At 43.3% G+C, this 14,765-nt stretch overlaps 1 protein-coding gene across 2 annotated transcripts in view; it reads left to right on the forward strand.

The window, feature by feature from the left end:
- The window catches only part of mcama (melanoma cell adhesion molecule a), a 48,960-nt gene extending 38,138 nt beyond the window's left edge, over positions 1–10,822 (forward strand). The window contains exons 7-17 of one of the 2 annotated variants that reach the window (XM_035434086.1): positions 1,254–1,381; positions 1,957–2,101; positions 2,754–2,869; positions 3,084–3,225; positions 3,336–3,466; positions 4,253–4,394; positions 5,018–5,053; positions 6,510–6,548; positions 8,085–8,211; positions 8,303–8,417; positions 9,488–10,822. In XM_035434086.1, coding sequence (XP_035289977.1) covers positions 1,254–1,381; positions 1,957–2,101; positions 2,754–2,869; positions 3,084–3,225; positions 3,336–3,466; positions 4,253–4,394; positions 5,018–5,053; positions 6,510–6,548; positions 8,085–8,211; positions 8,303–8,417; positions 9,488–9,490 — 1,124 coding nt within the window. In that variant the 3' untranslated portion in view covers positions 9,491–10,822. The remainder of the gene's footprint in view (positions 1–1,253; positions 1,382–1,956; positions 2,102–2,753; positions 2,870–3,083; positions 3,226–3,335; positions 3,467–4,252; positions 4,395–5,017; positions 5,054–6,509; positions 6,549–8,084; positions 8,212–8,302; positions 8,418–9,487) is intronic. The other variant, XM_035434087.1, reaches the window with a different exon arrangement.
- The last annotated feature ends 3,943 nt before the right edge of the window (positions 10,823–14,765 follow it).

A 14,765-nucleotide genomic window follows, 5' to 3' on the forward strand; every position in this document is an offset into this window, starting at 1 on the left:
ATATAGCACTGTGAGTCTCCCCAGACTATTCACCCTATTATAGTAGCACTGCTTCCTCCCCACTTATTCACAGAAAATTGCATTATGAGACTTCGCAGTCTGTTCACCCTATGGTAGCACTAATGCCTTTCCCATTAACAACAGTGAATAGCTCTCATTTGAATGTACTTGTACTTGTATTTAATTTTTCAATAGCAACTCCTCTGGTCATTTTGGCATATTCATGCATATTCTTGTGCAGTCCTCCAGCACAGCAACTGCTGTGGTGTACAGTAGTTGGTGGAATGTAGAGCAAAGAATGTGCCAGCTAATTGCACAAATCCAGTCATCTAAAGGCCCTTGCAGCAAAGGGACGGATCTGCAGTTGCGATTTGGCATTACAAATTGTGAACCTGCATGCATGAGAAAATAAGTTCCTGATGTTTGGGATTTTACACTTTGCCACATGTTGGCGTGTTTTGGTTTGTAACAGCGGCCAGATCGTCTGCAGTCGCCCCCCTGTTCTGTCCAGACCGAACACAAACACAACGCAGGCTTTATGACGAATGGCAAGGCCAGCTGGACCTTCTGTTGTCCCGCTTGGCCCCGCCCACAGGCAGGCAGCGGGCACAGCTTGGGAAGTGTCTGTGTGCTGCAGACCCCCCCCCCTCCCTTCTCAGTTCTGTCAGACTTTGTGTAGTGGTGCATTGCCCCCACAGTCTGTCTCATGATACTCTCAGTGCCCCTGCAGACCCAAGTATGACTGAATACTAATTATATCTCCAGGTTCCCACGCTCCATTGAGAGCCATTGAATCTTCAAATTCAGAAAAAGAACATGATTCCGGTTGTAGCAATTATCTTAATCGCATAAAAATGGCTTGTTCTTGTTGCTTCACTTGGTTTTGTGCACTTCCCTACAGTTGATTTGTCTGTGGCTTAAGTGTTTTTGTATTTATTATATAAATATGCATTTAATTTTAAGTCACTGTATGTAAGCGAATCTGTAAAATGCCTGAATCTTAAATGTAAATTAAAAACCAATTGAACAATTGAAATGAGGAAAATTTTGACATGTAACTTTGTCCTTTGTCGTCTTGAAAAGTTTTATATCAGTATTTCATATGAAACTGGGGCATTTAGAAACTGGAAATTTGAAACCTGAAACTGGTGACCTGGGTAACTGGAGAAGCTTGTCATCTGTACGAATCGTGGAAGTCCATTGATTCAGCTCGCCTTTGTGACATGCTGATTGGCTGTCTGTCCAACCCACAGACCCAACCGAAGTCGTGGAGCTCTGGAAGGAGTCCCCCAAAGGGCTGGTGAAAGAGGGGGATACTGTGCAAATCCGTTGCCATGGAGATGGGTACCCCCCACCACCTTTTACTTTCACCAGAGAGAAAGTAAGAACGTGCCCCCTCCCTTTTCCCTCCTCCACCCTGCCTCTCCCTCCACCTTTGTCCTCACACCCAGTGCACTAGAGCAATAAAACTGGAAGAATAGCATGGGGTGGAGACATCTGCGCCAAATAAAATATGTCGCATATGTCACCAATCCCAGTGGAAAAATCCAGAAAGTCCAGAATGGAGAGAGCAACAGAGGATTGTGGGTAGATATCAGTCTTACCATTGACTTGTATAGCCAGTGATCGTCGTTAGAGAAATTTATGTATTGTATTGTATGCATCCCTCTAATAGTGATCACTGGCTATACAATTCAATGGTAAGGCTGGTAGCTTCTGCTTTTTTGTAGGGTCTGTGTTCTTTTAGACTCCCTTCAGAAACTCCAGAGGTATATGATTTATATATCATATGTAAAAGCTCTGTCTACCATCATTAGCAATGATTATATCACCAGTGGCCATCACCAAAATGAAGTAATAAAACAGATATTGTATAATTAAGTAATATGAAACATAATGAGTATAATTCATGTGTTTAAAATAATTGAATATAATAGCTGTGCCTGGCCCTTGCAGCAGCCGGAAGTGGATCTGGACTCCCACCAGGACTTGCTGGTTCTGGAGGACGTGACCCGGGCTGACAGTGGGGTCTATAGGTGCCATGCCCTGGACCTGGACACTTATGCTGAGGCTGTGGGTGACATGCAGCTGACTGTGCACTGTGAGTGAGACGCCCCTCGGTCCCTCCCCTAGCCCCGCCCCTAGCCCCGCCCCCAGCCCCCGCTCCCTGCCCCGGCCCACTACACCGCTGAACGACACCCCCAGGAAGGCCCTGTCCTGTGGCCCTGTCGTGTAGTAATACAGCAGATACATTTTTTTTGCTCCCCAGTGGAGAAATTCACCAGCCAACGTAAAACATGTTTAACACATGTAGTTAACATACACAATAGCATGTACAGCACCTAAAATTGAGCCCCTCACCATACAGCTTAGACACACCATCCATGCATACTGATTGTTTATAGCAACTCAATTCACACTCGAGATAAGTTGCACATTTATGGTCTATTTACATGTAAATAACTTCTGAGTTGATAGGGAGGGTACGAAATAACAAATAAAACACGCAAAGCCTGCAGTAAAAACCAACAAGTGCAAAGGCTGGTCCACAGCACAGGTCAGCTAACAGCAGCAGCACATTCGCCATGTTTCCCTGTTCTCATACATGCCAACGCCAAGCTCAGTTAGTATCTCCTGCATGGGTACAGGCACGAGTGCACTGTTCAGGGCCTGAGCCCAGCTTGTAGGCCGCAGCTCAGCGGCACCCCCTAAGCTGGGCCCTCCCTCGTGCCTGTGTCTCCTGTCCTGTGCAGACCTGGACCCCGCTGTGGTGGTGCCCAGAGACACAGAGATTCTGCTGAAGGGGGAGAGCCTGACGGCCACCTGCAATGCCCAGTGCTCCGCGGCCACCTCCACTGTCTGGTTCAAGGTGGGAACCCGGTCATACCGCACCCTCTCTGTCCACTTGCATTGTTTTAACATTTTTACAACCTGTATTGTTTAGGTTACCATGACGTCAGGGCTGTCATTGTGCGAAATTCTGGCCAGACAGGCTTTGGAGTGGAGCTTCAGTATATTCCTTTATTATTCCTTTATCTAACCATCAGTCTCTCTGCTCCTGTCTGTCTTGTCTGCTTGTCTAGGATGGAGAATCTGTCGGGAAGGGTCACAAGCTGTTCCTGCAGGACGTCTCGTTCGATGCCATGGGGGAGTACGTCTGTGAGGTGACAGCGCCCTCTCTGCCAGGACTGCAGACCAGCGGCTCAGTGCGCATCGTTGTTCAGGGTGAGTTCCCATTGGCCGTGGTCACGGTGGAGGTGGTCTGAATGGAGGCATGGGGGCGGGGCTTGCGTACGGTACCAAACGCTGCCCTGACCCCTTTTCTCCTCTCCCAGGGGCTCCTGAGATGGAGGGGCTGGAAAGGCCTGTCGAGCTGGAAGAGGACATGGATAAGTGGGTGAACCTGTCCTGCGAAGCTCGAGGACACCCCAAACCCACCATAACCTGGAGCGTCACAGGAAGTCAGGTACACATCTCACCCAATATCAAGTGAAGCATCACAGGAAGTCAGGTACACATCTAACCCAATATCAACTGAAGCATCACAGGAAGTCAGGTACACATCTAACCCAATATCAACTGAAGCATCACAGGAAGTCAGGTACACATCTAACCCAATATCAACTGAAGCATCACAGAAAGTCAGGTATACTCCTAACCAAGCATCACCTGGCGTGCCACAGGAAGTCAGGTAATCCTGCAGGCAGTCAGGCCACAGGAGATGTAGCAGGGATGGGGTGGGGGTACCAGTGTGCTGTAAGGGAAATGGCCTTGCATACAGAAATACAGAAAATAATCTTAATTGAATTTCTTTTCTTTCGATAGGTACACATTGTTTTGGTTTGATACATATGGTGCAGAGACTGGACTGAAATATGTTTAGTCTGAGATTGAAATTAAATTGATTTCCCGATCTGTGCGTTGTTCTTTTCTTTCTTTTTCCCCATTTCATTCCTGTATGCTTGAACCCCAGTGAAGGGAGGTCCTTTTAAGATGAATGCTTTTCTTACTGTTGCGGATGCTGATTATTTATTTTTGCTATTATTTATTGCTTTATAAAAGAACACGATGCTTGCTAATTTTATATTTTCCACAAAGTGTTGCAGTGTTGAAGCAGCACACAAGCAACATTGTCTGAACAGAAACGCATGACTCTACAGTTCTTGATCTTTAGTCTCATCTCCTCTGGCCCACCCCACTCGCTCACCCAAAGGACGCTGCCGATTGTGTGTCTGATTTTCCTGTGTTCCAGACCTGGCGTGAGTCACCGCTCAAGGTGGCTGAGAACAGTGTCCACAGTTCAGTGGCCATCAAGGTGACCTCTGACACCCAAGTCTCCTGTAACGCCACCAATGACATGGGGACAGATGCAAGGTTCTTCAGCATCGAAGCCAGTAAAGTCCAGTCCCTTTCCTCTTTGCCATGCTCAGGCCAAACCGCTTGACCCACTTTATAAAAGTTCACAGAGGCCCAAACCTCTCCACTGCCTACGGGTTTCTGCCTGAGAAAAATGGTGGGCTGAATTCAAACAACATTTGACCTTAACTTTTATTTGAAGTTAAATTTTCCAGGAATTGTTATTTTTTTCTAAAAATTCATGGATCACAAAATTTAACTCACCAGACGATTTATTTTTGCATTTATTTTTATGTAAAGTTTAGGACAAATGTTGACTGAATCTAGTTTAAAGGCTGGTCTGACACAGAATGTTAAACCACATTTGTGTCAGACTTGCCTTGCAGCAATAATGTGTTGGCGTCATTATCAAATTTAAACATTGAGCAATAAATGACCCTTATTTTATAAAGTTCCTAGCATATTTTGTAGATCCTTTGAAATTCTTAAAAATATTTACATTCTGTTAAGTAATGGTGAGTGACTATGATTTTTTGCTGTGGTCACATCTGAATCATTGGGAAAATACACCTATTTGTACTGCATCACTTTAGCAGGATGTTTACTGTGAGGTCGTCTCCATAATCTTTTCTGATCAGATGTCCTCTCTTCTGTTTGACAGTTCCAGTGGTCACATCACCCGCTGCTAGCACTGCAGGTAAGATTCTGACCTGCAGACAGGTGGGGTGCTCGGTCCGAGGTGGGAGACTCTGCTGCAGAATGCACTTCTCCACACACTATTCCATTATGATGTTTAAGGAACTCTCCTGTCTCCGGGGTCTCAGTGGATCCTGCTGATGAGCTAATGATTATGACACTGGAGTGTTCAGTCAGCTCATTTGAGTGTCTGCGGTTATGTTTAATATTCCATCTGAAGGGAAGTAAGAGAGGAGTATTTGGCTGATCCCATTTTGGGAAACACCAGTTCAATATTCATCTTTCTCTCCTAACTGAATTTAGCGGGAGAGAAGATGTTTTTAGCCAAACAAAATGCTTTTAAACTCCGGCACGGTTATGCTGGGGAGTGCTGTTTCAGAGAGCCTGTGTTTTATTGGTTTAGTGAGTTCATTGTGGTTGGGTGTCTCATAAAGGCATTCGCAGACCATTGTTATTCCTTTTATGGGGACTGGTTGTAGGCTTATAAATAGATATGAAATCGGATTAATAGCCATTCCAGGCCCGTGGAACGTTGCGCAGACTGTACGAGGCCCGCCAGCCGCGACGCCGCGTCCCGAGCGGCCCGCTTCGACCCGCCGCGCTGGTTCTGGAATGCCCACAGCCTGTCCCTCCCTCGCATTCTTCTGAAGTAGCCGAATTAAGGGCCCATTAACGCAGTGGACACGTTCAGCTGCTGGGGATGTGCTGTTGATTAACGATCCCCGGCTGGGCCGGCTGCCTCCTGACTCCCGTCACAGCTGTGCACTTTCACCGCAAACTCTCGCGCTGGCGTCACAAGTGAATAAAAGCATTTCATTTACTCGTTCATTTGTTCATTTATCGCTCCACCCAAAAATGAGAGGAACCATCCGTTCCCATTCCTGGAATGACCGGTCATGCAGATAATATGGCCGTGGTGGTTTATTATCATCTTGTTCTGCCTCGGTATGCTAAGTAGTTAATATACTTATGCTGCGGCAATTTAGACGACTTGAACAGAGAGAGAAAATCTGGGGTGGCGTGACTTAACTGGTTAAACCAAACAGAGACTTTTGTGAGCTTAGCCACGCGTTTCATTTGATTGCGTTTGTTGGGCCTTTGAAAGCTTTGACATATTCTAAGGTTACTGTACCCACAGCATTTAACATTGTGGCTGGCACGTAGACGTTTCGCCACTCCTTCAGCAAGCTGATTCTTCACAGTAATCAGTCATGGATACTGAGCAGCTTTGCATGTTGGGAGTTATAGTTCACCTTGAAATCCACAGTACTCTACAGCGGCAAACTGATAGCCCCTGCACTGAAAGAGATGTGTGAGAAGATTAAAAGGTAGAATTTGAATAAGGATTTTAGTGGCGTCAGCTTCCACGGTGAGGTGCCACACTCCTGGTGGCCCATGTCCAAAGGAGCAAGGGTCGAATTCGGTGGGGATAACTGTGTCCCTCTGGTTTGTCCTAGTCACAGTAAGAGTGACGCCTCCAAGGAGAGTCCAAAAAGGTCTGTACCCCTGCCCCACCTCTCTGTCCCATCCGAAGCATGCCAGGTTCCCCTGTTCTCACTGCTCTGGCCGTCTCCCACATCTCCCTAAGCGATTCTTTGCTTGGAGGGCTTTTTGCATTCAAAATTCATGAGGGTGCCAAATTGTTTAATTGAAATTTTCATTATTTAATAGAATAGAATATATTAATCTTGTATTTTTTGCATGTCTGTCCAGATAACTATAGCAGAATAACTGTAAAGAGAATTCTGGTTCAGTGCTTATGGATTATGCATTGTTTAGAGGACAGTGTGTTTCTGATTCTAAAATCTTAAATCAGTAATTTCATGAGTAATTTCATGAGTAAATCCTCAAAGCTCAATAGCAAAGCCGGAATGTGAGCCTAATTGTGTTTGAATACAAAAACCCCTCCCCTTGGAACTTAGTTGGGCATCTCTCCAACAGCGCCATCTCTCTTCTGGGAGGACTCCTGCCGTAACGAAGTCCTCTTTCTTAGTCTTCCTGTACTGTAGCTCTGTCTCCATCTCTGATCTCAGTGTAAGGCCCACAAATACACTCTCTTTAGCTCCCCTCCACCCCTTTAGCAGTCCTGGCTATAATGTCAGGCCAGTGATGCCTGTAAGCAAGAAGAGAAGGAACAAGTGAGTGAGAAAAGGAAAGGAACAGAATGAGAGTGACATAGAGATTGAGATGGTGAGACAGAGGATAGAAGGAATTCTTCTTCTATGGTGAGAGAGTTGCAGGTGTCTGAAATCCACCAGCAGGCCACCTCTCTCTTCTGTGATTTGTAGCCTGATCTAATGGGTTTTCCATCACAGGGTCTTGTGTAGATGTGGCTTTTGCCCCAACCTCTTTTCCAAATCTTTAGCCCAGTCATTACTATTATTTAAAAATATTTAAACAATACTTATCAGCTCACGCCCTGTTCTCAAGACACTAATGGTTTTTGGAAAATGAATGGATGCAAATGTATGTCGCTAATGAACAAATTGTTTGGTTGGGGCAAAACCCAGCAAATTCAGGAAATTCTGGGACATAAGTTTCACTCATTGCTGGGAGAAAGCTCATAGATCACATGAACTACTCTCAAGGATGCTTCACAGAGGGAAGCATTCTTTCAGTAATACAGTGCAAATGTATTAAACACAAAGATGTATTAAATATATTCCACAATGACACTGGGGTGAGTATATTCTGAACCGAACCCTGGCTTTCTCTGAATAGCTGTGTTTTCCTCTGTAATGTTTAAAGTGGGACACTTAAACACTGTGAAGAGGAACGTTTTTGTCACTTTTGAGCACCAAGAATCTTTTCGCGCACAATGCTGATCACATTTGTCACATTGGTAGCTTTGCGAATGTAAGAGGTTGTAGCATGTGCACATTAGTTGCTTCTTAGTAATCCCACATATGGCTGGATATCCTTTCCAAAAGCACAACTTAACCCCCAATAACAAGTGGGCTGCATGCCTACGGTTGTACATCCAGAAATATTGATGTTGGCTCATGGCTGTATTTTCCCCTTTTCTCCACCAGAGGGCAACGGCGTGATCATCATTGTCATCATCGTCTGCATCCTCCTCCTGGCTATCCTGGGCAGTGTGCTCTACTTTCTGTACAAGAAAGGCAAAATTCCCTGCGGGCGGTCTGGCAAACAGGAAATGTTAGTGTGTAAAGTAAATCAGTTTGACAAATTTTCCCCCATGACGTAGACGAGTGAAGTTGTGATCCATTGCATGTCTCTGTCTGCACAGCACTAAGGAGAAGACTGGTAAAGATGACATTGTCGTAGAAATGAAGCAAGACAAGACTGAGGAGGCGGTCCTTCTAAAGGGAATCAATGGTGACAAGAAGGCCCACAGCGACCAGGTAACTAAGGAAACACGGGGTCACGAGACAACAATTCCTAAAGTCTTGAAAAGGATGTTTAATCTCATTAGTGTGTCTTTCGCTAAGTCTTTAGTGATTTTTAAAAACCTGAATCCAGGTCAGCAGTAAACAGTGATCTGGACAGAACAAAGAGTGCACAGAGATAAGAGTTTACCACAAGCAGTGAACTTTTGCTGACTGGGATATGCAGCCTGTAATTCAGTTTAAATCCATCACATGTCTCTATAAGAACTGTACCTAAGTGCCTAACGAGGTAATGGGCTGTGATTAAGCTGTGATTAAACTGATGTTGAGGCCAATCAATGAGGCTTGTGAAATACAACAAATTATCCCATTAAATGGATGCATTTGACTAATGAAAAAATCTATACTTGTATAGATTATATCTAAATCCTGTTCTTGAATAGACATGCAGCACTGTATCCTGATGCATGTAAATTATTCTGCACAATCCTTTTGCAGATTTGATATTCATGGTTGCCAATCAAAATATGATGCCTGTGACTAAAAGTTAAGCAGTCTAATACAATTTGACATATTTAACTCACATTTTTTACTTTCTAATTTTTAATTGAAATGATTTTTAAAGTCTTGTTACAGAAATCTCCAGATGACAAACCATTATGTTATTGCAAAACCTTTTCCTGCTATATAAAATGCATGTGAATATCCTTGAGCGCTACCTGCCCCATGGCTGTGTGCAGCTAATTGTTAATCGTTAAACGGCTAATTGAGATAATTCTGGTACCACAGTGGAATGATTGTTAGCGATTGCTCGACAGCTAGGTTGCTTCAGGAGGAAGATAGCCTGATATGCCAGCCCTGCAGGACTGAATTACAGACCATAACACACATTTGCTTAAAATGCACTTAAACTGCGCGTACAGCTTTACACTGTGTGATAACACTACATCACCCTCATAGGCACCGTACTTACATGTGTGAGCTTTTGTCATTTCTCCCTCCCCCCCTCCCCCCGGCCCTGTCTGACTCTCCCTCCTGCCCTGTCTGACTCTCTCTCCCCCGCTCTTTTGCCCTGGGGTACACAGTGAGGAGCGCATTGACCTCTGGGATGGACGGGGGGGTAACAGCAGAGCTCTGAAAAAGCCCTCCCTTGCTCTGCTCAGCTCCACTTTGCCCGGGGAGCCCTTCCTGGAAACACCTGTGCAGAGGCCACCGCTGCCCCGGGAAAAGGCCCCTCACACTCTGCTTTTCACTATTTAAGAGTCTGTCCAAATCCGGTTTAATTACGCCTCTAGCTCCGTATCTTTTGGGTTATTTTTCAATGTTTCTGTATTTTTTGGACAGAAAATACCATCAGTTTTTTTTTTTTTTTTTTTTTGCTTTTTGAATTACTTTTTTGGTTTCTTTTTTTCCTCCAAAACAGTTGTTTGTTTTTTTATTTCATTTGCCATGTGTAAGATAATCTGCCCTTTGCTACTGTCCTCTCAAAAAGTGTATATATTATATAAATATATATATTTAGTTATTTAAGATTAACCGCCTGGGAACCCTTTCCGAGTCCAGAAACCCTTTGGTCATGACCGCAGTTTTGAGTTTGTATACGGTTGTGTTTTTTGTTTTTGTGCATCTGGTGGTTGGAACTTTTTTTAATTCTTGATTTTTGATTGGTGGAGAGGGATAATAATGGCAGATGGGACAGGAAGGCCATGGATCCTTGTCTCAGAATCATATCTGCTGTTACACATCCCATCCCCGTTTCCCTTGCTGGCTGTGCCACACTGGCTCCTGTATACTGTGAGGACACGGTCTTTACACTGAAACATTTTTTTGGGTAGGATGAAGCAGGAAAGGATCACTCCCCCTGCTCCCCCAGCTCTGTGCAGATTCATCACTCACTGTCCACTGTACAGCAGCAAGCATGCTTTAGCAATTAATGTCTCTCCCCCAACAAAAACCCGGATAAATCCACACATTAATAGTAATACTACTGCCATTTATGTCATAGATATTAGAAAGAGCAATGTTATACGCTTGGGTCATGATCCTGCTGTTGCTCAGTAGCATCTGTGAAAGCCAGAGAGCTTGCAATGCCTGTGTGTGTGGAACGTCGATCCCCTCTGTTCAAGTGGTTCTGTTTTAGGGAAAGTGCCCAGGGGGCCTAAGATTTTGAAGGACAGTGTTAGTGGGCTGGTGTGGGTCCACCTCTCTTGTCTTTGTAGCGGAGAGTTGAAGCCATGTTGGTGACGGCGAGGACCGTGACGTTTGAGAAGGACACGGTGTTGAACTCCTCTCGTCTGTCAAGCTAAAAGGGAGGGTGGACTCCCGGTCACCCGTCCGTCATCCTTTCCAGGTGACTGTGTATCACAGGTTGTCTTGAGAACATGTGGGAGGTACCGTGCCTTGCCTCTCTTTTTGTTGGGTCCAATCTTTTGCCTTTTTTTGTAAACTACTGTCAAGCTTTCATACTGTTTGTGAGTTGTATTTACTGTAAAACAGACAAAAACGGAGCTATGGTCTTCATTTGTAGATTTGCAAACTTCCCCCTGCATTTTTCATTTTCATTTGAAAATTCCAGTGGTTGCTGGATAGCTCATTCGTTAAAAGACCACGCTGTGGTGCATGGAGAGCCCTCACAGCTTCGGATTTAATCTTGCCTGTGCCAGTGCCAGTGCCAGTGCCTGTGCCAACTGTGGCTGTAGGCTTCATAGGGTGATATGCAGTTGGCCATTGCATCACACAGGGTATGGGAGGGTTCAATCAGTTAGGGGTCAGCGTTTCATCACTTTCTAGTGACCCCCACTGGTCGATCAGGCCACCTATGGACTACATGTCAAGGCTGCATATAACTGGTCTTCCTCCCACTCTACTCTATGCAAGCTTGGCTGGATTCTGTGGTGTGACAGGAAGTTGTGGCAGTGACACCACATATTTCAGAGGAGAACTGCAGGTGTCTATACTATCCTGAGTTGGCTGCGGGGTTCGTGAATGAACGCGGCTGTGATCGCAGATAACTGGACATTCCTAATTGGAGTAGGCATTGAATATATGCAACTGCATCGGGCACCGAAAATGAAAACAATAACAAAAAAAAAGCATTATTGGAAAAAATGAAGGGGGAACTTTTGAATTTTTTTTATTATTCTCATGAAAGTGTGGTCGCACTGAGTCTTTAAGTTTTCTTTGTCGAGTGTATTTCTTGTTTGTGCTTGATAAAGGCATTGTCCAAATGCCTGGGTGATAAAGTGGTGGTATTCTGGGATTAATTTTTGTATAAAACGTCCAGGTTGAGCTTCTGTTTTGGAGCTGGGGTAAGCAGTTACAGCTCTGAAGCTCTGGTTGATAAAGAATTGCCCATTGCTTTGCATCAGAAAAAAAAGATTGTACATTAAAGGGTTTAACGTGTGAACACTCAAAGAGACATAGAGTTAGTGTATATTAATAGTTGTGTGTATTGCTCTTAAACATTATAAATCATTTTCTTAGTTCAGATGAAAGTTTTAGAAATTGGATTTAGTTACTGAGGCTTCTATTTCAGCCCTAATTAATCACATTGCACATTTAATCTCACCAGGGGTACTGTCTCGTGTACAACCTAGCAGTTTTCCTTTCAGTCTGCAAAACAGTTTTTGAACCAAAATAGAATTTGCAACCCTTAATCACAGTCTGCAACGGTTAGATAACAGCTATAATGAAAAATGTCCACACATTTGTTCTTCGCCTTTCATTAATACTGTCTCGGAGGACAAACCCCAAACCGCTTTCTGAAACGAATCCCAGACACACCAGTCTTTCCGGACAGAGAAACAGACCTGCGATTCAATATAAATTATGGCCAAGAATAGGCATCACCTTAAAGGCAGCAGGCTTTGCCGGGCTCTGTATACTGAGCCCAGGGGGTTTTGTCCATGATGGCTATCGTAACTATCGTTTTGATTGGAGCTGAATTTGGGAACAGCGTGTGCCTTTTTGTCATTTTGGTCTTTTTCAAAATTAAAAAAAACTAGGGAGAACATTGCTGGTGGCAAGATTGTGGGGAACTGACTTATTTAGTATGCATCTCTACTACAGCTAAACGCATTCATTTAAAAAACCGTCGTACAACATATTAAGAAGCATTGCATTATTGCTTTTTAAAGCATTTATTAACACTTGCAGCGCTTCATCTTGGATGACATCATTAAAATTCTTAGCTTATATAGGTAAATCTTACATAGCTAAATCACAAACTTAGAAAGCTAAATCTTATAATATCGATTTATAAGATATCTACTGAAGCAGTTCACATTACGTGCCTTGACTACTGGTATAATTGCTGTGCCCCATCTGGGAATTGAACCTGCAGCATGTCCATGATACAAGCCCAAATCCATAGCCTGCATCCCATACTGTTTCCCCCTAATAGGACCCCCCCTATAGCATGTTATGTGAAAAATGAAGTGCTGTGTGACTCTGTATCCAGCCGGAGGGTACCTTATCGGGGGCTTCTGTACTGTTAAACAGCATAATTACATGAAAAGAGCTTCTCAAAAGACACCACCGCCCATCCGCTGAAAAACAGTATTTTACTCCATGTCTATGGTTTCCCCTCACACTTTCTAAAGTTTGTTGCTGTGGGAAGGTTGAGATTAAAATTGTTTTTGGCGGGGGAAATAGGCATCTGGACAAACCCCAGAAAAAGAATTTGGTTGACTGTATCAAGTGCACTGTAAACCTCATCCTGGGAAATTATTAGTGCCTTTTGAAGGCCAACAAACCACATTCCATGGGTGTCATTTTCTTGTAGAAATGACAGATGAAACTGAAAATTCTTGTTATAAAATGTTACATTTTTCATATACTAATTCGTTTACACAGCTCCCTTTACTATCTCCATCAAGGAAAATGTTTGAGTTGAATTTTGGGCTATATTTCACTAAAGATAGATGTGTGTATTAATGTTCAAACATTTTGGAAAAACAGAAATGGTTCCTTTGTAATGTTGCAAATGTATGTAAATTATGTGATGCTTGCTTTTCTTTTTTTACACCGTTCTTTTTGAAAGAAAACAAATGCCAAATAAAAAAAAAGTTCATTAAACATTGAAAACAAGTCTGGTGATTTTTTATATAATTAACTGTTACTATATCAAAATTATTCATATACCCGTACAGCGCGGGTATATGAATATATATAACTTGCGTTTAACAACAGAGACCTTAAATGGAAACTTCCTTGATAGGAATATCAGGTTATGTAATTCAGCGTAGTTTCAGGGCAGGAGCCTGAACATGACACCAAATTTCCACCAACGGCTCTGAGAAAAGAAGAAAAATATTATTGTCCGGTCCAGGCAGCCTCTAAAGTGAGGCAAAATACTGGTGGGCACTGTTCAAAATGGTTTCAGCAAAAGCTAACATTATTTTCCTGCCATTTCCCTGGTAACCCCGCCTTCCTTGACAAGGTTGTGTTCAATAGGCATGAAAAAACAATCCCCTGCATCACGGTGTTAAAATCTAACTCTGGACTGGAGTGAAAAATAAATAAGGGCCTGGGCGTCCTGGCGCCATGCTTTTGCTAAGCAGTGTTCAGTGATCATAGTAGTCAAGACCTTATGGCCTTACTCCCTCCTAAATATTTTAGTTCAGTGATGGTTCATCACACAGGTCATTCTGTAACCTGACAACCATGAGAGAATAGCTATGCAGGTTGGCAGAGTTTTTATTCAGACCAGATGTCTGGCATACATCATTTATTCACACATAGCAGATGGCCTTAATCCAAGGTGATTTATACATTTATACAGTTGGATGTTTTTAAGCATACCAACTGCTCAAGGGGAGAATGGTACTACCTGGGAACTGAGACAGCAACTGTAGGATTACAAGCCCAGTACAATTGTGCCTAATGTGGTGCAGTTACAATCTTGATTGGGAGGCAGAAGGTGGTAGCGTGAAGGTTGAAGATCGTTCTTGTGTGTGTTCCTAGTATACTGTCAAAAAAAACATTCATTTTCAACATAAATAAAATGCTAAAAACAACGGATCTCAAGATGTCAATATGTCCCACCTCAGTGCCAACTGAAGTAAGTCCGCCATATGACTGGATAATAAAAGGCAAGTAAAATAACAATCAATCCTTTATTCGACCGCCCCCTGGTGGACGTTTGGATACAGTGCCACTCCAGTTGAGTCAAGTAAGTGACTGAAAACAAGAAACTCAAATGAATACATTTGTCCTGCTGAACTTACCATTCATATTATGAAACATGTACTGTCAGTGTCAAATAAATTGTACTCTGGCAAAAGAAAAAAAAAAGTTTTTTTTTAAATTTAAATTTAAGTGAATTCAAAAGAATTCTGAGAACAACAAAAAAGAAACAAAAAC

Source organism: Anguilla anguilla, chromosome 9, assembly GCF_013347855.1.
Source record: "Anguilla anguilla isolate fAngAng1 chromosome 9, fAngAng1.pri, whole genome shotgun sequence".
Lineage (NCBI taxonomy): Eukaryota > Metazoa > Chordata > Actinopteri > Anguilliformes > Anguillidae > Anguilla > Anguilla anguilla.